Source organism: Gouania willdenowi, chromosome 2 (assembly GCF_900634775.1).
Source record: "Gouania willdenowi chromosome 2, fGouWil2.1, whole genome shotgun sequence".
NCBI classification, from domain to species: Eukaryota; Metazoa; Chordata; class Actinopteri; order Blenniiformes; family Gobiesocidae; genus Gouania; species Gouania willdenowi.
The window spans coordinates 1,624,232-1,646,799 of NC_041045.1; the positions used below are offsets into that span (position 1 = coordinate 1,624,232).

The following is a 22,568-nucleotide window of genomic DNA, read 5'->3' on the forward strand; positions in this document are numbered from 1 at the left end:
ATGTGACATCACGCCATGGCAGCGCCGTGCTCCATGGTGACAATCTGTCCAATCACATCAGCGTCACGGCTCCGCCCTCCACCACCTGCTGCAGGGTGTGTGTGTGTGTGATACAATCTCTTTTTATGTTTTGATTTGAAGTTTATGGAGATAAATCCCATCAACATACATGTGACACAAACTCATAACGCGTATGAAAAAAACTAATTTTTCCTTCATTTGAGACGGAAGTTTATGTAAAACGGCCTGTTTTGTATCATCGTTAAAACTGTGTACACATGAAAAATAAATCTAAATCTAAATGTTAAATCTATATGTTAAATTTACATCTAAATGTTAAATCTAAATGCTAAATCAATCTGATCCAACTTTATTTATAAACCACGAAGAGGGGGATAAATTGCTGTACATGGTGACAACAGATATATAAATTACATACACTATATGAGACAAACAATATAAACAAAAATATATATAAAATAACGGTGTACACAAAATCAAGGGATTTTAAAAACCATGCGCCAAAGTAAAAACGTGGAGTGTGTGCGCGGGGCCTCGGGATCCCCAGGCGTTGACCAGCCCACTTTGTATAACTTCCAAACATTTAGCGTTACACTCGGCGACCAATTCAACATTGTACATTTAGATTCAACATTTAGATATACATTTAACATTTAGAGTTACATTTATTTTTCATGTTTACCAATGATATAGAACATGCTGTTTCACATGAATGTCGGTCTCAAATGAAAGAAAAATGAGCTCAATGTTGAATAAAAACATGTGAGCTATGAAACAGTGAGTGAGTTTTTACATTTGGCGCCCCGTAGCAGACGTTAACATGTTTGTGCATCGCTAAAATGATCCCACAAGGCCATCGTTTAACATCCTCCCACAGTCGTTTTTCAGCCTCTACATTTTTGATGAACCCTGAGGGGGAAACTCTGGGCGTTTCCTAATCCGTCCATTAGCAGCAGATGTGACATTATTAGCAAACAGAGAGATTTGTTAGTGGCTGATGAGGAGCAGTGAGTTTCTCCCCCAGGGATGAGAGGCTATCATCAGCTCTATGACTGCATGATGAGCAGTAGATAATTAGAGGAAGATGCTGCGCTCAGCGCTTTGGACATGATGGACATACATGATGAGAATAGAAAAGGATGCACAGAAGGAATAAATCCTGTTTCCTGCTCAAACCCACATTGTTTGGGCCTTAAAATGAAAAATGAAACATTAAATATTGAAAAGAAACCTTGAAAATAATGTAAATATACACAATGAGGGTAAAGAAGTGGATAAAGATCTTAAAACAAACTAAAAAAAATAAAATATTAAGGACAAAAGAAGGAAAAGTATCAAAAATTACAAATTAAATCAGTTAGTTCTATGAATAACCTTAACATAAATGTATGAAGTTTATTAAGACCAGTTAAAATAATGATACAAATATTTATAGAAATATTTTACATACAATATATTATTAATAAATCAATGAAATATACTTTAATTAAATCCAATTTATCAAATGAATTGTGTTTAGAAAGGAAACATTTAAAGATAAAAATGCTAACGTAGCATTAGGCTAAACAGATATTGAAGGAAGAGAAGCACAAATGCACGTGCACGCCGGACAGTGCACGTGTGAACTGGCACACGAAGGGAGATGATGGAAAAAGGAGGAAAACGAAAACATCACAGATGTGACAGATGTGGGACACAGCATCATTCTCTGAGTATCTATGGATACAGAGCATAAAGTTAATTGAGGTTAATTAACCTCAGCAGCCTGTCAATCATCAACACTAGCCCTCTAAGCTCCGCCCCTTACTCAGAATGTCTCCACTATTGGCTGATGAATATAAAAACTCATTCACTATTTTGAACATTTAGCTCATTTTTCTTTCATTTGACACAAATTCATATAAAACAAAATTGTGATCGACAGGCACTGATCTGCCTGCTTTGTCTAATTTCTAAACATTTAGCTTTACAGTTGGTGACTGATTTAACATTTAGATTTAACTTTTAGATGTATTTTCAACAATGATACAAAACATGCTGTTTTGCATGAATATCTGTCTCAAATGAAATAAAAACAAGCTAAACGTTGAAAATATGTTGGCTATAAAAAACTATCCTCATCCTCCTCTTCCTCACACACACACGCACACACACACACACACACACACACACACACACACACACACACACACACACACACACACACACACACACACACACACACACACACGCACACACACACAGTGTAAATTTGATTTAAAAAGGTTAAAAAAGCACAAATGTTAACGTGTTCCGCTCTAACATTCCCGGAGCTTGTCCTTCCCAACCTCTCCGTGTGTTTTCTTTGTGCTAAGAAGATAAAATAAATGTCAGCTTCATTTTAGGATGAATGTAATCAGATTACTGTGAATACTCTCACACACGTGGATCATGGCGTGCAGGAGGAGATGAAATGAATCCATGCAGGATGTGGTTAGAGGCTGAAGAACAGCAGGAAGCATTGATTTCAAGTGTTCATCTCCAATCAATGAGTCGTCATCATCATCATCATCATCATCATCATCATCATCATCATCTGTGGGTGTGGTCCTGAAGCTTCCATCAAAGCTTTAGTCCTGTGTTGAACTCTTATTCTCTCAGGTCTGAGATGTTAAATGACAACCTGATGACTGTCTTTATAACCACGCCTATCACTGTACTCTGTTACCACGGCAACCACTATATGGTAAGATGTTTTAACATTTAATCAGTAGCATCACTTGTAACACATCCACAATGAGATTCTAACTAGTTGCAATTCTAATCAATGATATCTATAATTCTATTCTCAGGAGTTATACTATGAATTGTAGATATTTGACACCTAGTCACAATGACCCATATTCATAATGTAATTTAAACCAGTTGCAATGTTAATTGTTGATTTGTTACAACTGTGGCTAGATTACAAATATCATAAATTGAATTGTGCGACAATAAGTAAATGGTAACTGACTATAATTCAAAAACAAGTGGTATGTTCATCAAACTGTCAAGTTACATTTTTTTCAAAAAAGTTTACCTTTTGCTTCTCCAACATATTCTGATTCTGTTTTAAATTCTGATATAAAAACTAAGCACATCCATTGATCAAAGTGTCCAGTATGTTTTATTAAAATAAAGCTAAAAGTCATTGAGGAACGAGGTAGTTTCACAAGGTCTGATGGTGCGTTCACTGACACCTAGTGACCGGGAGTTGATGTGCTATGCTAATGTTAGTGACATTAAATGGTTTTTCCACCAACTGTCGCAATATTTGACTTGTAAATAAATGAGAGCTCTACTTTAATGGTAATTGCTGAAAAATTACCTTTGAAACGATATATCACATGACTATGTTCCCATAAATTTGAAAATGACCAGAAAAGCATGGTGAAATATATAAATTATATATATATACTGAATAAATATTGACAAATCTGCTTTTTCTTACACCCTTATTGTAACACTAATAAATGTAAAAACTGCTGTTTCTATCCCAGCTGGTGTTATGGCTTAAATGGCGAGTATTTTACCTGATGACTGACTTGTGGTAGCATCGCTAGTTGTTGCCGTGGTAACAGAGTAGAGCGTGAGGCGTGGCTATCACACTGCAGAGGGATTTCTTTCTTTCTCGTGCTCTGAATGACAGACGTGTCCTTGGCAGATGTTTCCGTTTAATACCAATAAAAGTGATGATTACGTTCTTATTAATATTAAATAATCCTCGGAGTAAAAACAGAAGCTGCAGTTAATCAGGGATTGTCTTTAGTTCACGAGCCATAAATCATCCTTTAATTCAAGCTGCAGGTAACGCTTTACATCCTCTGACTCTCAGTGGGACACACACACATATCCACTATATCCTGTTACTATAGCAACCTTCCTTTGTGGCATAATGCCGACTTTAAGCTTAATTAATGTCACTAATAATGTGTGTAAAGTTGCGCATGCTAAAATAAACAGCAAATTTTAGCAACGGTAAACGTAATGTGAATTCTTTAATGTTACTTTTGACCAGAGTTACAACATTTGTGAAATTTGTGATTTTTTTTCTCCTCTAAAGATATATTGTCAATGTTAAATCTAAATGTAAATGTTAAATCTAAATGTAAATGTTAAAACTAAATGTCACGGGTGAAACTAAATATTTAGCCACAATGCAAATTCACCGGAAGTAGCAAAATAAAAGCATATTGACGCGAACATTTAGATTCAGCATTTAGATATACCTTTAATATTTAACATTTAGATGTAACATTGACATTATATTTTTACAAGAAAAGTAAATATCACAAATTTCACGAATAATGCTGTAAATCTGGTCAAAAGTAACAAAAAATGTCACATAGACGTGGTATGCGCAACTTTACAATCGGCACCCTATAGTTGGGTGTAGAAATGTAACAAATGACTTTACTTCTTTTAAAACGTACAAGTATAATTACTGATTTAGCCATACACTCACAACAATACAAGCACCCATAAAAGCAACTCAACCACAGTAACGCGAGCACTAGTAATCAGTTACTTTCACCTCTACAAAGTGCACACAGAATGCACGTCTCCAATCTGGCAACCTTGTTGACATGGCAACCAGCACAGAGCCACGTCCTGAGTTTATCTCGCACTTTGACTGAGATCTGAGCGTCGAGACGAAGATGTCTGACTCTCTAAAGGAGTCACATGATGTCATGTGATGATGAGGAAGAGGAGGAACTCTTCAAGGACGTCTCTGAATGTGACATTTTCCTGCTGCTGCAGATAAAAGTACAGAAATACAACCAACAGATGATGACGACGACGACGACGACGACGACATCTATCTATAAAGCAAGGAATCTCTGTCTTTGTGTGTGTGTGTGTGTGTGTGTGTGTTCCTCAAATATCTCTGTGAATCAGGCTCAGACAAAGCTGAGACTTTCAACATGGCTGCTCTTGGTTCAAAGGTGCGCAACGTTGGATTTGTTTGGATTGCAATGATACCGTTAAAAAATTATTTCATAAAATTGTCCACATTTTAGAACTGATGACATCATCACTGTGGATTGAGCCTTTGTCACGTGGCTCAGTTGGCCTGGTTAGAGGCAGCTTGTGGTTGCACCAGAGCCAATCACTCTGTGGGCAGCGGGGCAGAGGGTGGACAGTGTCAGCCGAGGGCAGCCAGTCCCGGGTGGAGGAGTCGCGGCAGCCCGGGGTGCCATCCGCATGTGTGTGTGTGTGTGTGCATATGTTTTATTCAGAAGTAAATGTGCATTAGGAAATATGTGTTTATAAGGTCATTTTAAAGAGGATTTAACTTTTATTCTGAATTGAAGAAGAAATAAAGCTCCCACGTAAACTATCCATACTTTTCAGATGTGCACTGTTATCAATAATATACAGTAACACGCTAGAATTATTAGCATTTACTGAAGAAAATTTAAGTGATGAGGCTGGTGCTGCATTTGCTAGCATTAGTGTTAGCATTATCCTAATATTAGCATTAGCTAACATTAACATTAGCCTAGCACTTGTATAGCATTAACATTAGCCTAGCATTAATATAGCATTAGCACTAAACCAACATTAGCATTATCTTAACAATAGCATTAGCCTAACCTTAACAGTGGTTACCACTACCCATGCATTAGCATTAGCTTAGCAATGGCATTAACCTAGAATTAGCATTAGCCTAACATTAACACTAATCTAGCATTAACATTATCCCAGCATAATAATAATAATAATAATAATAATAATAATAATAATAATAATAATAATAATAATAATAATAATAATAATAATAATAATAATAATAATGTCTACTTTATCCTCACAATAATGTGAAATGATTAGATGAGAAAACACCATAATGTTGTTGTTCAGAGGACATGAAACTACACGTCAATAGAAGAAGGAACGGACAGTTTAATGAGTGGAAACAACGCCTTAATAATCCAAATAAAAGATGAAAAACATCAAAGAAGAATGTAAATATTTTTGTTTTCTGCAACCTTTGCAGAAAACTCCCTGATTTAAACTATGTAATAATAATAAGACTAAGTCAGGCTCAAATATCTGATGTTTTAGAAGCAGAGAAATATGAACTGGCAGAAGATTCCTGGATAGCGTCCTGGAGGCCTGCAGTCCCGTCTTCATTCAGCTCTGACTCATTCAGACTAATAGTTTTTGGCGGAGGGAGGAAATCTGGCAGCTGTGGAGGATTCCTGTGTAGGGAGCAGCTCGTCATGATTCCTGCTTTGTTTCTCCTGCTCATGTTTGACCTTCAAACGTCACAATATTCTTCTTCTTCTTCTCCTTCTTTTTCACCTGCAGTGCTCTGAGTCCTCTAGGGCTGCGGTGGCCTCTGAGGAAGTCTCACAGCTTTCTAATAATAGTGCTGCTGCTGTGATGGCTGATCTGTGAGGAGCTGCAGGCTGCTGATAACACCACTACACAAAGACTCTAATCTCTCATCTCACCATGGTCTCAGACGTTGGACGAAGAATCGACAAATGCACGTTTACAGGAACGGTTAAAAAAAACAGCAGCAGCAAAGAGTAGAGCTTTATAGTTTATAGGCTCCATGTTGTATGAATCTGTGATAAACACATTTATTTATTCATCTGAATAATATCCACTGTTATCCAGGAACGTTTGTTATTATTATAGTCATCTTAAAGATGGAAATCCTTGTTTTGAGCACAAATAAAATGGGTTCAAAGTGACCAAAATTGGTGGAAAATGTGGCAAAATGGGATTTTAAAAACCACAGAAATTGGTTCAAAGTTTCAAAATAGAGTGAACAAAAACGGAGAGAAAAAATATGGATGAACTATGGCTGGGCCCGGGTCCCGGGGGCCCCGTGGCACATACGGAGTAATGGGCCCCATTCATATATTGGTATGTGTCAATAAATTCGGTACCACTATCTGCCGCAATTTTTGACTCACAAATAAATGAGAAAACAACTTTAATGGAAATAATCGTAATCTACATTGAAATACCTTTGAAACGATACATCACACAACTACGTTCCCATAAATTTGGAAAGTACCGGAAATGGGGGGTGGGACTCATTTAAAAAAAAATCATCATATTCTTTCATAGAGTATTCATACCAAACTGCATTCTATCTCACAGAACTAACGGAGGTGTACTCATTTGAAAAATGGGACCCCTGGCGCCCCCGTGACACGTACGGGGTAATAAGCCCCATTTATACATTGGTATGTGCCAATGATTCGGTACCACCAACCGTCATAATATTTGACTCACAAATAAATGAGAAATCGACTTTTGCTTTTTTTCTTTTGGGGCCCCAAATCAAAATTCAGTCTCCGAGTGTCGATGCGTACACATCCATAGATTATAGCCCGATCCGTTCACGAATAACAGAGGAGTAGTGATTTTAACTAGTGAACACAACAACAAGAAGAAGGAACAAAGTCCGGAGGCCCGGCCTAAAAAGTGTCAATATTGAAACAAATAGTTTAAACTGGTAAGTAATGGGCATGACAAAAGGCGAATCTGGTTAAATTAGCAAAAAAATAAGTATGCAATATGGTGAAAAAAGTGACAATAATGGGTCAACGTGTGACATTAGGTGGAAAAGTGGTGGAAATGGTTTATAAGTGATGAACATGTCTTGAAAGTGGAAAAAATGCGCAGAAAAGACATTGAAATGTGACGTAGAAGTGTCAGAAATGGGAGAAATGTAGCAAAAATGCATTAAAAGGAGCAAAAATATGTCAAGAGAAAGTGATGAAAATAGGTTAGAATATGGTGAGTTTGGTGCAGTTGCAGAAAAAAGGGTAAAAATAAGCAAAAATGGACCCAATGACCCCAAGGTTGAGAACCCCTGCAATAAACTCTTTAAATCCCAACAAACAAACACAAACAGTTCATTTTGAACGGCTGTGATCAGGATTAGGATCAGGATTTACCGTGTTCTGTTCTGTGTTCCTGGACTGACTCCACGTCGACAGTGTTCCTGTGAGAGCTAAAGGTCATCAGGTCACATCCCACAGGACACGCTGAGAGGAAAGAGTTGTTAAAAGCTCGTTTGAAGTCAATCACAGATTCCCATGAACGCTACAAATCAGCTTAAAATACCATCACAAACTACTAACTCAGCTGTTGGAGAGATTCATAGGAACCAATGACCTACAGTCGATGTACGTAGATCACTGATCACGAGGAGTTTCTCCCTCCGTGTGGTTTCTGTGAACCAGGACATGTGGTCGTCCACCAACGAGGCTGAAGCCCAGAGCAGATGGTGAGGGTAGAGCAGCAGGTCAGTGGTCTGTGGTTGCCACGGTGACCATGGAACATATGGTGGACATGGTCACTGATTCATAGCCCACATATTTTGAAGCTTGAGCTCATTTTTCTCACATTTGAGACATAAATTCATTTCCTGCGTCTCGTCCGACATTAACCTTGAATTTAGGCCTTTTTATTCATTTATTTCTGATGTTTTGCTCGTTTTAGAATTCAATCTTCACCTTTTGGTGTATTTTAAAGAGGTGTACCACAAATTATTATTGTGTGTGCATGTAAAAATGAATCTATAATGTTAAAAAATAAACGGACAAATGTTTCTGTGTACCTCCTGAGAGGTGTTCAAGTACCCCTAGGGGTACACGTACCCCTGTTTGGGAACCACGGCTTATATTAAGCCTGTGTCACGCATGTGTTAAAGCTTCTTCTTCTCTCTGTTCTCCGTTAGAATAAAGAAAATCTGTCCCATTGTTTCCTCTCCAGTCTCACTCCATCCCACAGCTGTGTGTGACTGATGAACTGGAGGAGAAACAATGGTGCACCGGTTCAGACCCATTCATCCACTCACTCCCAGTCTGCGTCAGTGGGTGAGGTGGGAGGGAGATAGAAGCAATGTGCAGCTTTATTCTGCTAATCAAGATAAAGAAGAATCTGAAGTGATGGCCCCGCCCCCTCTGAGCCTGAAGTGATGAACACATTTATCCTGTTTCTGTTTCTCAGCAGAACGAGCTTCTTATTAAAACGATTCATCAAAGTGACGCCTCCACTGATGCTCAACACAAAACTACACAAAACACCAACACAAACTACACAAAGCACCAACACAAACAACACAAACAACACAAAACACCTACACAAAACAACACAAACAAAACAACACAAACACCAACTCAAACCAACACAAAACAACACAAATAACACAAAACTACACAAAACACCAACACAAACTACACAAAACACCAACACAAACAACACAAAACACCAACACAAACTACACAAAACACCAACACAAACAACACAAAACACCAACACAAACAACACAAACAAAACAACACAAACACCAACTCAAACCAACACAAAACAACACAAATAACACAAAACTACACAAAACACCAACACAAACGACACAAAACACCAACACAAACAACACAAAACACCAACACAAACAACACAAACAAAACAACACAAACACCAACTCAAACCAACACAAAACAACACAAATAACACAAAACTACACAAAACACCAACACAAACTACACAAAACACCAACACAAACAACACAAAACACCAACACAAACAACACAAAACACCAACTCACACAACACAAACAAAATAAAACAACACAAACCAAAAGAAAACAACACAAAACAACACAAACACCAATTCAAACCAACACAAACAAAACAAAACAAAACAACACAAAACAACACAAACACCAACTCAAACAACACAAACACCAACACAAACACCAACACAAACAACACCAACACAAACAACACAAACACCAACACAAACAACACAACACAAAACAACACAAACACCAACTCAAACCAACACAAACAACACAAACACCAACACAAACACCAACACAAACAACACAAAACAACACAAACAACACAAAACAACACAAACACCAACAAAAACACCAACACAAAACAACACAAACACCAACTCAAACAACTCAAACCAACACAAAACAACACAAAACAACAAACACCAACTCAAAACAAAACAAAACAAAACAAAACAACTCAAAACAACACAAACACAGAGAGAGAATACGATGCTAAAGTTCCCAGATTAACGCCATTACTCCCAGTGACACCTGTGGGATTAATGGAAGTGAACAAAGGAAAGTGACGCGCTGTCACTCATCTCTGGAACTTTACTTTTATTTTCTCTATAGTTTATAATCATATTAAAGATATAAATCGTTGTTTTAATCAGAGATTTAAAAAAAAAAAGGTTTAAAGTGACCAAAAATATAGAAAAAAATGTTAAGGATTCAAAGTGTCAATATTGAAACAAAAAAATTAGGAACAATTACTTTAAACTAGCAAATAATGGACATAACAAATGGTGAATGTGGTTAAATTGGCAAAAACATAAGCATGAAATATGGTGAAAAAAGGTTAAAAGTGACAATAATGGGTCAACATATGTGACATTAGGTGTAAAAGTGGTGGAAAGGGTTTATAAGTGATGAAAATGGGCAGAAAAGACATTGAAATGTGATGTAGAAATGTCAGAAATGGGAGTAATGTGGCAACAATGCATTAAAAGGAGCAAAAATATGGTTAAAAAAAGTGATGAAAATAAGTTAAAATACAGTGAGTTTGGTGTAGTTGCAGAAAAAGGGTCAAAATAAACAAAAATGGGCTCAAATTGTTCAGAAAATATTATTAGTTTCTTGAAGGAATGTGTGTGGGAGAATCATCAGTGGATGATCCTGTGTCCACATGCAGAGCCTCAGGGAATCAAACCCACAACTCCTGCAGCATGTTGGCATGATGTCAGCATTAAATAAGCTGTTTATTAACTCTACATAGATAGATAAACCACACCCTGATGACGCTCAAATCTCCCAAAAAACTACAACCAGAGGAAGAGTTTAAAAGTCACTTAAAAATGTCTTTAAAATTATGAACGTGAAGGTTTGAATTCCTTTAAAATCAAAGCAATGCTTGTGTCAGATTTATTATAATAAAGCTCCTCGTGACTATTTCACATTCTGTCACAATCCTGTATTCATTATTTAAAATAGGCCATTAAAGGATTACGGTCCTGGAGGACTCCTGTCCTGCATGTTTTAGATGTCTCATGAATGTTTTCATGGCTCAAATATCAGTGTATTAACGAGAAACTCTGATAAACTTTATTTTTGACCATAAAGCTGGTTTGTTTGAGGCGTCGTATGGTTTGATGATGATGATGATCAAACACTGACCTGAGCTGAAGCTTTAGGTCATTTATAAAGGTGTGTGTGTGTGTGTGTGTGCACAGCTGATGGTAATGGTGAATGATGATTCTGAAGGACACGCCCCCAGCTACACTGGTAATTTGACACCAGCTTCACCTGCACCTCAGTGTTAAAATGTCTATATTATGTAGTGTTAATATGTCGAACGACTGATTTTATCCAAACCTACTCTGAAATAAAGACTTGCCACCTGATCCGGATGATTACCCAGCATGCACTGCCTGAGCCTGCTTAGCGTGGTGCTCAATCGATGGCGTTACAGCTGAGGTCACCCCTGGTGCCTGTAGTTGAAATGTGGGCGGGGCTTTTCTTACACACACACACACACACACGATTCCTTTATGTCTGTGAGGTCAAAGCCAACTGAACCATTACAGAGAAAAAACACATTAGAACAGAGATAAACCTTACAGCTGTCATATTTGAGTTGTTTAAGATTGTGTCATGTTTTGATTTGAAAAATAATTTCACAATAAGGTTAATGACGTCACACGTCATTTTGTGTTTTTTGAGTCATTTGGTAAATTTCTGTTATTTTTTTGTGTTTACTTTGAGGGGCCATACAAAATTAGACTGTGGGCTGCATGTGGCCCCCGAGCCTCCTGTTGCCCATGTCTGAGCTAGAGGTGATAAAATGAGCAATGATATAGATATATATTTTTAATCAGTAATTACTAGACAATCCAGGCGACCCAAGGTTGAAAAACACTGGTTTAATCTGACACGTAAACAAGCTTTTCATTCTTTTGCATTTATTCTAAAGGGAAAATATATAATTCAATAAATATTGAGGCAGAACATTAAGAAAGACAACATTCATAGAAACGAGATCAAAGGTAAGACGACGACGAATCAGACGATGGATGGAAATCAATCAGGAAGCAGATTTACAAAAAAGTGCATCAATGCCTGTTTTAGTGAAACACACACGCACACACACACACACACATCATTTAGCTCCGCCTCCTCAGGTCTGAGCTAAGTGAAAACAAAGACAATGACTTGACGTTACAGTGTGTTTCCTTCCTCCAATCACAGCTGGGCTCAAACAGCCAATGACATCACACCACGTCCTGTCGCCGTGGAAACGCCTCCGCCACGTCCGCTCCCAGGAGGAAGAGGAAGAGGCTCCCTTCCTCTCACTTCCTCCAATGACGGACAGCTTCCTGGTCCGAGGGGCGTGTCCTGCTGTGCCGAGTTCTCATTGGTGCAGAGGATTCCAGTAACACAGACACAATGTGGAGCAAAAAGAAAACCCACTGGGTCTCCCTCACGCCATCATGAAGCTCCGCCCCCCTTCGATCCAGCGGTCACATGACCGAGCAGCTCTTGGCCTTGTCCTTACGGAGGTCCGAGGCCACAGCGGCCAGGTCAGGCCTACTGGGCATGTGTGAGATCCTCTTGTTGGCGCGCTGGGTCTTACTGCGCTTCACGTGCTTGTTGCTCTTGTTGATGCACGCTAGCGTAGCCACGTGGAATATGTCCCGCACACTGTTCTCAGACTGATGGGCGGAGCACTCAATGTAGGGCGCAGAGATCTGCTTGGCCATGTTGGAGCCCTGAGGACAGGACACGGGACACAGGTCAGTGGGGGCTCTGGTACACAGGACAGATCAGAGACTCACCTGGTCATATGACACGGGCGTCTGTCTGTGATTGGACAGCTCCACCAGCGTACTCAGGTCTGTGCGTAGGTCTGACTTACAGCCAACCAGTAGCATCTTAGTGTTGGGACAGAACTCCTGGATCTCTCCTTTCCACTGCAAAGCAACACGGATAGCACAGAGTTAGCATGTAGCACAGTGTTAGCGTGTAGCACAGATACTCGGTGTTAGCATGTAGCACAGATACTCAGTGTTAGCATGTAGCACAGATACTCAGTGTTAGCATGTAGCACAGAGACTCAGAGTTAGCATGTAGCACAGAGACTCAGAGTTAGCATGTAACACAGATACTCAGTGTTAGCATGTAGCACGGAGACTCGGTTTTAACATGTTGTACAGAGACTCGGTGTTAGCATGTAACACAGATACTCAGTGTTAGCATGTAGCACAGATACTCAGTGTTAGCATGTAGCACAGATACTCAGAGATAGCATGTAACACAGAGACTCAGTGTTAGCATGTAGCACAGATACTCAGAGATAGCATGTAACACAGAGACTCAGTGTTAGCATGTAGCCCAGCGACTCAGTGTTTGCATGTAGCACAGAGACTCAGTGTTAGCATGTAGCACAGTGTTAGCATGTAGCACAGAGACTCAGTGTTAGCATGTAGCACAGAGACTCAGTGTTAGCATGTAGCACAGTGTTAGCATGTCGCACAGAGACTCAGTGTTAGTATGTAGCACAGTGTTAGCATGTCGCACAGAGACTCAGTGTTAGCACAGAGGGTAAAACATCCACCTCCTGTAACCATGGTGCTATGAACTCTGGGTAATAACAGAACTGTTCAGTGGGGGGAAGGGGGGGGGGCTTCATGCTGTTCTTTTGTCTTTTATGATTAAAGTTATTTTAATTCAATAGATTTGAGTTTTCCTTTAAATGTTGAGTGATTTAAATTCATGATTACCTACACAATAACCTCCAGCTCCTAAAAACATGCTGTTCTGGTTGTGAAGCTAACGTCCTGTGATGCTAACGTTTCCTTTGAGGTGAAACCAAAGCCAACCTTCACACACACTTTAATCCTGGTTTGATCACAGGAGCCTTTAAATGAACCAGGACTGAGTGTTGCAGCTTTGTTTATACTTCTATTAATCATAGTGTGTGTGTGTGTGTGTGTGTGTGTGTGTTGACCCTGGAGCAACGTGTGAGGTCCACACTGTGATAACATGTATGGTTTGGTTTAATACTGATGTTGGCCACGCCCACAACCTTCCTCCTCCTGACTGACCATCAGTCAGACTACAGCACCATGTCACTTCCTTTATCCTCAGGGTTCTAACCTAACCTCAGTCACACGTTAGCATGCTATTAGCATTAGCACTAGCTTCTGATGGTTGTTTACCTTCTTTAGAACACTGTCCAGAGTCTCAGGACGACTGATGTCAAAACAGATGAGCACGGCGTCAGAGTCTGGATATGAGAGGGGACGCACGTTGTCATAGTACGGAGACCCTGGATATGAAGAGACACACACGTTACACAACTATACACACACACACACACATATATACACACACGATGTTATAGTACGGAGACTTAGGAGAGACACACATGTTACACAGCTACACACACACACTAAAAGCGTGGACGCTCCTAGAACACAGACACACATCATGTTTGTGGCTGAGCCGTTACCGTGGCAACGAGGCAGGACAAAACAAACACTACAAACTGCTGACCTCGACACGTTCACTGTTACTGAAAGACTTTTTAAATCAAATCATGAGAGGCGGGGGGTGTTGTTATATTAGGGGGAGTCAAGGTCACATGACACACACGCACACACACACACACACAGAGGAATGTGTGGAATGTTGTGTTCACTGACTGATGCTCTCCTGGGAGGTCTTTTCCTAATGCTGCTGCAGAGGAAAACCAGAGGTGGTGCACATGCACGCTCACGTGCACACACAGCTCAGTGCCTTTAATATAAACAGTCTGGATTGGGGGGGGGGCCTCAAACGTGTACGACAAATCTCAGATTTAGTGCAGAGTTTATTAGCAGACGTTTGTTTTTTTCTTCTTTAAAAAATGTATTTTATATCAAATTTTAACCACAGAATAAGAATAAAAATGGAGGACAGGGAACAAGCTTTTCTGCATTAAAACATAATTTGTTAGAATCTCCACCAGCAGCAGACGCTACAACACAAACTCAACTGCTCACTCACATGTGCTGTCCCTCGGACATACACACTAAAGCAACTTTTATCACGGCAAGGGCCATAAAAATGTAAAAAGTATGATTTCTCTCATTATGTGTGTTTTGTGATTTTTGGAGTCTTGAAGTCTATTTTATTTGTCATTTTGCGTGTACGTTTTCTAATTTCTTTGATAGTTTTGTGCATTTCTGTTCTCATAATGTGTATATATCTTTTATTTTGTATGCGTTTGTTGTTATTCTTTGTTGTTCGAGTCATTTCGTGTATTTTTGTCGTCACTTTCTTTGTTTTTCTGTCATTTTGTGTACTTTAGTTGTCCAATTTTGTGTGAAGCCTTTTTAAATGTTCCACAGACGTTCTAAGACGATGCTAATGGTTTCCAGCAGACTTTATAATGAGGAGCCGTTGCTCTCCTGTTTGCACCCATTGAAGCCCCGCCTCCATCTTTAAGGTCACCTTCCTGTCAGAGGAACAGATCAGAGTTGATCCCACGCACACACAGCAGCTCTAATTAGCTGCTGTCATTGTTCTCCCACAGGATCTCTAAATCTGGGAATGAGAATCACCCTCATTTCCTCCTCCATCGCCCCAACACGTCTGCACTGACGCATATTCTCAACGCACAACTGACACATGCAGTGACCCACAACAACAGAAATATTAACATTACCACATTTATTCATTGATCTGAATAATATCAACCATTATCCAGGAAGTTTATTATTATTCTGGCCATAGTATATAGTCATCATAAAGATGGAAATCCTTGTTTTAATCAGAAATAAAATTAGTGTCCAAAAACAGACAGAAAATGTGGTCAAAAGGGTTCAAAGTGTCAATATTGTAACAATTAGTTTCAACTGGTAAATAATGGGCATGACAAATGGTGAACGGGGTTAAATTGTCAAAAATAATCATGAAATATGGTGAAACGAGGTTAAAAGTGACAATAATGGGTCAACATATGTGACAAAGTGGTAGAAAGATTTAAAAGTGCTGGAAATGTCTTTAAAGTGGAAACAATGTGCAGAAAAAGCATTGAAATGTGATGTAGAAGTGTCAGAAATGGGAGTAATGTAGCAAAAATACATTAAAATGAGTAAAAATATGGCAAGAAAAAATGATGAAAATAAGTTAAAATATGGTGAGTTTGGTGTAGTTGCAGAAAAAGGATAAAAAAATAAGCTAAAATGGGCTCAAATTGTGAAAAAAAAATTCTCAGTATATTGAAGGCATCTGGGGACCCCCTCCCAGTGTTTTGCAATGGCAAATGGGGTCCAACCCCCAAGGTTGAGAAGCCCCGACATAGAGCATGGCTATCATGTGAAGCTGCAGATGTTCAAACGTCTCCAACGTGTTTCACAATCAAACCCACAGACTGCACGTCTGGTCTGCAGCTGGACCGCATAGCTGTGTGTGTGTGTGTGTGTGTGTGTGTGTGTGTGTGTGTGTGTCCATCCTGAGGCAGGAAACACGCTAAAGGCAAACGCGGTGGCGGCCAAGGCGTTGATAGAAGCTGCAGCATTAAGGGCCTTGTCTGTTGTGGTTGCCGTGGTTACAGCTGTGGTGATGTAACAGCTAACAGCATTTCCTCCTCCTGACAAACGTTTGTTGGAACGTCGTTGTAGAGTCTCTGCTGAGCTCTGAGAATATAGCGTTTGTTTGGGGTGTGAAACATGCGGCTCGGGGGCCCCACACGGGGCCTGCAGCTGTGGCCGACCTGGACCTCAGATCACCAAACGTGTTATTTTCCAGATTGATCAAACAAAACCAAACCTTGACCTATTGTTTATTTATTTAAAAGAAATTTTAAGGGAAAAAAAAAGAAAGGAAAAGAGGAGAAAAAAATTAAAAGAAAAGAGAAAAAAGGCCAAAAATAAAAAAAAAGACAAAAAAAAGACAAAAAAGGAGGAAAAAGAAAAACGCAAAGAAAATACAAAGGACTATTACCCGTGGTCCACGAACCACAGCTTGAGGAAACCAGAAACTTATCTGGCAACTCAGACGATGTTGCCAGACGTGACGTTTTCAGGCACTGAGGAGGAGGAAGCAGTTGGTGTCTGAAGGTCAAAGGTCAGGATGTGAACCCATCCTGTACTCCACACATTCCTCTCACACTCAATTTAACGCGGTGGAAACGTGGCGGGGGGGGGGCGTGTCCTAAAGCCGTGGAACGTAAAGCTGTGGACGCCGCTCTGAGCCCAGGGTTAGCGTACAAAGGAAGTCTTTGTTCACAGGAAGTAGAAAAGCTTCAGTCTGAGGAATGACAAACATGTGGCTCTGATTGGCTGAGCCAGAAATGTGATCCATCCACAAAAATGGGGGGGGGGCTTAGTGGGGTTTAATGTCCCACAGTGGAGGTCCAGCTTTAAACATCAAAGGTTTCCAAGGTGAGGTTCACAATTTCTGGGAGTCGCTGTGAGATCAAACCTCGGTCCCTCAGACTATGAGGAAAGCGTGTGGTTTCACATCCAGCGTGTGAACTTCAGGAATTGTTCCATCAACTTAAACTCATAAACGTTTTAATCCAGAATCAGAAAATGAGCTTAAGTTTAAAATCTTTGAAATGTCATTAAACAGTCAGCTGACACGCTTTGGTGGCTGAAGTTAGCAAGTAAATAAGGCATCATAAAGCTACTTCCTGTGTGGTGACCATCAAAGTAAGACGCACTGAGGCTGATTGTAAAGGCTCCTTAATCACACACAGCAGGAAACAAAGATCACCTCAAGACATAAGCCCCGCCCCCTCTCCATCCTCTACCTATCACACCCCAGAGATCAATCAGTGATCGATTGGATTGGCCAAAGGGCGTCTGCACTGAAGGAAGAGGATCCATCAGTGTGAGTGTAGAGGGGGAGGGGTGTGACACACACACACACACACACACTTTGTGTTTATGAAGCAAAGATGAAGAAAATCTGCTCCAGGCAGACGGCCAACAACACACAATAAAACTACACACTCACCCTGGCTGGGTTTCACTCACACACACACACACACACACACACACTGAGAACAGGGTGTGTGTGTGTGTGTGTGTTGGATCTGAAGCAGAGCCTACTGAGTCCATCACTCTCACCATGTGAGAAAGTTTCACTAAGAATGTGAGTCTGCAACAGCTGGCCACGCCCCCCCACCCCCCATGCACACACACACACACACACACACACACACACACACACACACACACACACACACACACACACACACTGGGCAGTGATTGATGGAGAATGGAGGGGTGTGTGTATGTGTGTGTGTGTATCAGTGTGCGTGTGTATTTCAGTGTGTGTGTATATCAGTGTGTGTATCAGTGTGTGTGTGTATAGCAGTGTGTGTGTGTATATCAGTGTGTGTGTGTGTGTGTGTATCAGTGTGTGTGTGTACACGTTGTGGCAGCAGCAGCTGCTTCACCAATTCCAACAACAGATGAATCATCACAATAGTTACACAACTTCCCTCAGAAACAACACGACCTGATGTGTTCACAACAACAACAACTGGATCTACTTCCTGTGAGTCTGTAGAGCTGCACACACACACACACACACACACACACTTTTAGTGTGTGTGTGTGTGTGTGTATATACATTGTGTATATATAGTATGTGTGTAGTAGTTGTGTATATTACCTGATGTGTCCCACAGACTCAGTTGTGTACATAGTGTGTAGTAGTTGTGTATATTACCTAATGTGTCCCACAGACTCAGTTGTGTATATATTGTGTACATAGTGTGTAGTAGTTGTGTATATTACCTAATGTGTCCCACAGACTCAGTTGTGTATATATTGTGTACATAGTGTGTAGTAGTTGTGTATATTACCTGATGTGTCCCACAGACTCAGTTGTGTATATATTGTGTACATAGTGTGTAGTAGTTGTGTATATTACCTGATGTGTCCCACAGACTCAGTTGTGTATATATTGTGTACATAGTGTGTAGTAGTTGTGTATATTACCTGATGTGTCCCACAGACTCAGTTGTGTATATATTGTGTACATAGTGTGTAGTAGTTGTGTATATTACCTGATGTGTCCCACAGACTCAGTTGTGTATATATTGTGTACATAGTGTGTAGTAGTTGTGTATATTACCTGATGTGTCCCACAGACTCAGTTGTGTATATATTGTGTACATAGTGTGTAGTAGTTGTGTATATTACCTGATGTGTCCCACAGACTCAGTTCGATCCTCTTCGTATCGATCTCAAAGCTCGCGGTGTAGTTTTCAAACACAGTGGGAACATAGCTCTAGACATATAGAGGATAACAGCATTGTTACAGTGTGTGTGTGTGTGTGTGTGTGTGTGTGTGTGTGTGTGTGTGTGTGTGTGTGTGTTGCAGGTTCTCACCTCAGGGAAGCAGTCCTTAGCGAACACGTGTAACAGAGCAGTTTTTCCACACTGACTGTCACCGACCACTACGATCTTACACTGAACCATCTGACTGTTAGCATCCATGGTTGAGTCCTTCTCAGCCGCATTGGTTACACACACACACACTCCTGCAGGTATAACGTGTCCTCTATGTGTGTGTCTGCTCTCTTCTCCTCCTCATGTCTCAGCCTTTCTGAGCTCAACCAATCACAGCCTGTATTTATAACCTCTGCTTAAGCCCCGCCCACTCTCCTCCCCCTCCTCTCCACCGCCTCAGCGCCCTCTGTTGGTCGATCTTTGAGCTGATTAATAATCACAGAACATCTGATCGATTAATCACTAATAGACATAATAATAATAATAATAATAATAATAATAATAATAATAATAATAATAATAATAATTACATGAAATTAGTGTAAATTATGAAGGTAGATTTGTGTCTTTATTATTTAATTAGGAAAATATTTTCAATCAAAACAAAAAGTGCAAAGAAAACAGGACCAAAATGACTGAGTAATTAAAAGTCTTTGATTGAAATTGTGTATTTATTCATTAATAAAAAATTAAAAAAAAACCATTTCAATCAAAAATAAAAAATATTTTTCTAAAAAAATATTTCAATAAAAAAAATTCTCTAATGAAATAAATAAATAAAACATTTCAACCAAAAAATATTTCAATAAAAAATATTTTAATTAAAAAAAAAAAAAATTCAATAATGAAAAAAAAAACAATGATAAAAAAATAACGTATTTCAATAAAAAAATATTTTCAATAAAAAAACAAACTTTTTAATCAAAGAAAAAAGTGTTCAAATGCAATTATTTGGGTCTTTTTTGTTGCATTTGAGCACATTTAATGTGCAGTGTAATGAGTTGATGCAGATGATGGTATCAGTGTTGCTTCAATGGTTGATGAAGTGGAGCTGAAATTAAATAACTGTGTCTGTTCTTTGTTCTCTACACCAGTATTTTCCAACCTTTTCTGTCTCATGTACCCCCCGATCCCTCTATTTAGATCAGGAGAACCCCTTTGTCACTCCTATTTAGTAACCTTTATTGTATTATTTACATGTTGTTTACATGCTTGAAAATGTCAACCTCAACCAAATCAGAGAATATACTTACCTCAAGTTTTAGTAATGTGTGTAACATGTTAATAACAGTTTAGTAGGATATTAAATATTATTCCGTTAATGCCGTTTATTGTCAACGGGTGAAAAAGATGTTGGATGAGCATGTACAGCGTCTGGAATAGGCTTAAAAATGACTCAGCATGTTGGAAATAGATTCATCAAAGTTTCCAAGTAGCCCCTGCAATGTGTTCAAGTGCCCCAAGGGGTACACGTACCCCTGGTTGGGAACCACTGCTCTACAATCACACACACACACACACACTGTATACTTCCCTCCAGATCCAGGTCATCACTGCCATGATTCATCCTCCGTCCTCTTGACTTGCATCAGTGTGTGTGTGTGTGTGTGTGTGTGTGTGACCTCTGACCTCTGGTCCGTGGCACAGCATCATTAGCTCATTAATGAATTATTAAATGGAAATGTCACGTGTAATACTGTGTCTGGGCTGCTTTTGGTTTATTTGGGACTTTCCCAGTCACTCACCAAACATTTCACGCACGAGAAACTCCCGCATGATGACATCAGAGCGTTATTATCCACCTGTTATTGGAGGAGAGGGCGGGGCTTCCCTCTGATGATGACGACGACACGTGCATGTGACTCACAGGATTGAGACCTGTGATGATGATTCAGACAGAATGAAAAGAAGAGACGACACTAAAACACTGCTAGTGTTTGTGGTGCAAGGTTTGAAAAGATGAAGATTCAAAACTCACATTTAAAAAGGAAACAATTAAATGTTGGATCAACATTTCCTTATGACAGATTTTACACATATTTACAGGAAACAAACAATATATAATCAACATTACAGTGTACAGTTTCAGATCTCATAACAGGGTTTTATATCACGTAAAAATGAAACACATGTAAACTAAACTACGTCCAGTCCTTTCACAATAAGATACATATGGAAGAGGATTAGGGCCACATTTGATGGAGAAAATATTTTTAGGCAAATCAAGAATAAAGTTGAGGTGTAAAATAATAAACATAATGGTGATAAAAGTCAAAGGTTTGCAAATAAAGTCAAATCTATGGAAGATGACGAGGGCCAATTAACCATGAACAAAGAGTCAAACTGAATATCATTAAAGCCTTTTTATAATAGATTATTAATGTATATAACACATTATTAATGTCTGTATATAACACATTATTAATGTATATAACACATTATTAATGTATATAACACATTATTAATGTATATAACACATTATTAATGTCTGTATATAACACATTATTAATGTATAAAACAGATTATTAATGTATAAAACATATTATTAATGTCTGTATATAACACATTATTAATGTATAAAACAGATTATTAATGTATGGAACATATGATTAATATATAAAACAGATTATTAATGTATAGAACAGATTATTAATGTATGGAACAGATTATTAATGTATAGAACATATTATTAATGTATAAAACATATTATTAATGTATGGAACAGGTTATTAATGAATGTATAAAACATATTAATAATGTGTGCATAAAACAGATATAGATCACCCTGATACTGAATCTGATTCTGATTCTGATTCTGATTCTGATTCTGACTCTGATTCTGAGGAGAAAAGGTGAAACCAAGCCTTGTTTTCCACAGGGTTTGATTATTCCTCATGTTCTCCACAGTCTGTAGAGCCTCAGGCTGTAGCTCAGCTAGAGCAGGAGGACACAGACGTGGTACTGGGCCTCAGGCTGAAGGAGCCCAGGGACCTGATGGAGCTGATGGAGACAGATCCACCCTGCAGTGAGGGAGGGGGTCCGTCTGTTACTGGGTAAGGGTTAGTTCTGCCTTTAGGAGGAAGAAGATCTGCAATGTTTGACCTCATTCACAGTCTGTTCACCTGAACATAGAAAGCTCCATGTGTCAGTGTGTCCATGGATGGTCAGTGTGTCCATGGATGGTCAGTGTGTCCATGGATGGT

The 22,568-nt window shown here is 39.2% G+C and overlaps 1 protein-coding gene across 1 annotated transcript; it reads right to left on the reverse strand.

Annotated features, from left to right (window-relative positions):
* Window positions 1-12,019: 12,019 nt before the first annotated feature.
* Window positions 12,020-19,667, reverse strand: rnd3a (Rho family GTPase 3a). The gene is made up of 5 exons (XM_028468562.1): window positions 19,465-19,667; window positions 19,276-19,363; window positions 14,293-14,402; window positions 12,910-13,044; window positions 12,020-12,843 (listed from the first exon to the last, which is right to left on the reverse strand). Exons 1-5 carry the CDS (start codon window positions 19,570-19,572, stop codon window positions 12,595-12,597), a joined length of 690 nt encoding a protein of 229 aa, XP_028324363.1. The 5' UTR covers window positions 19,573-19,667; the 3' UTR covers window positions 12,020-12,594.
* Between the last annotated feature and the right edge of the window lie 2,901 nt (window positions 19,668-22,568).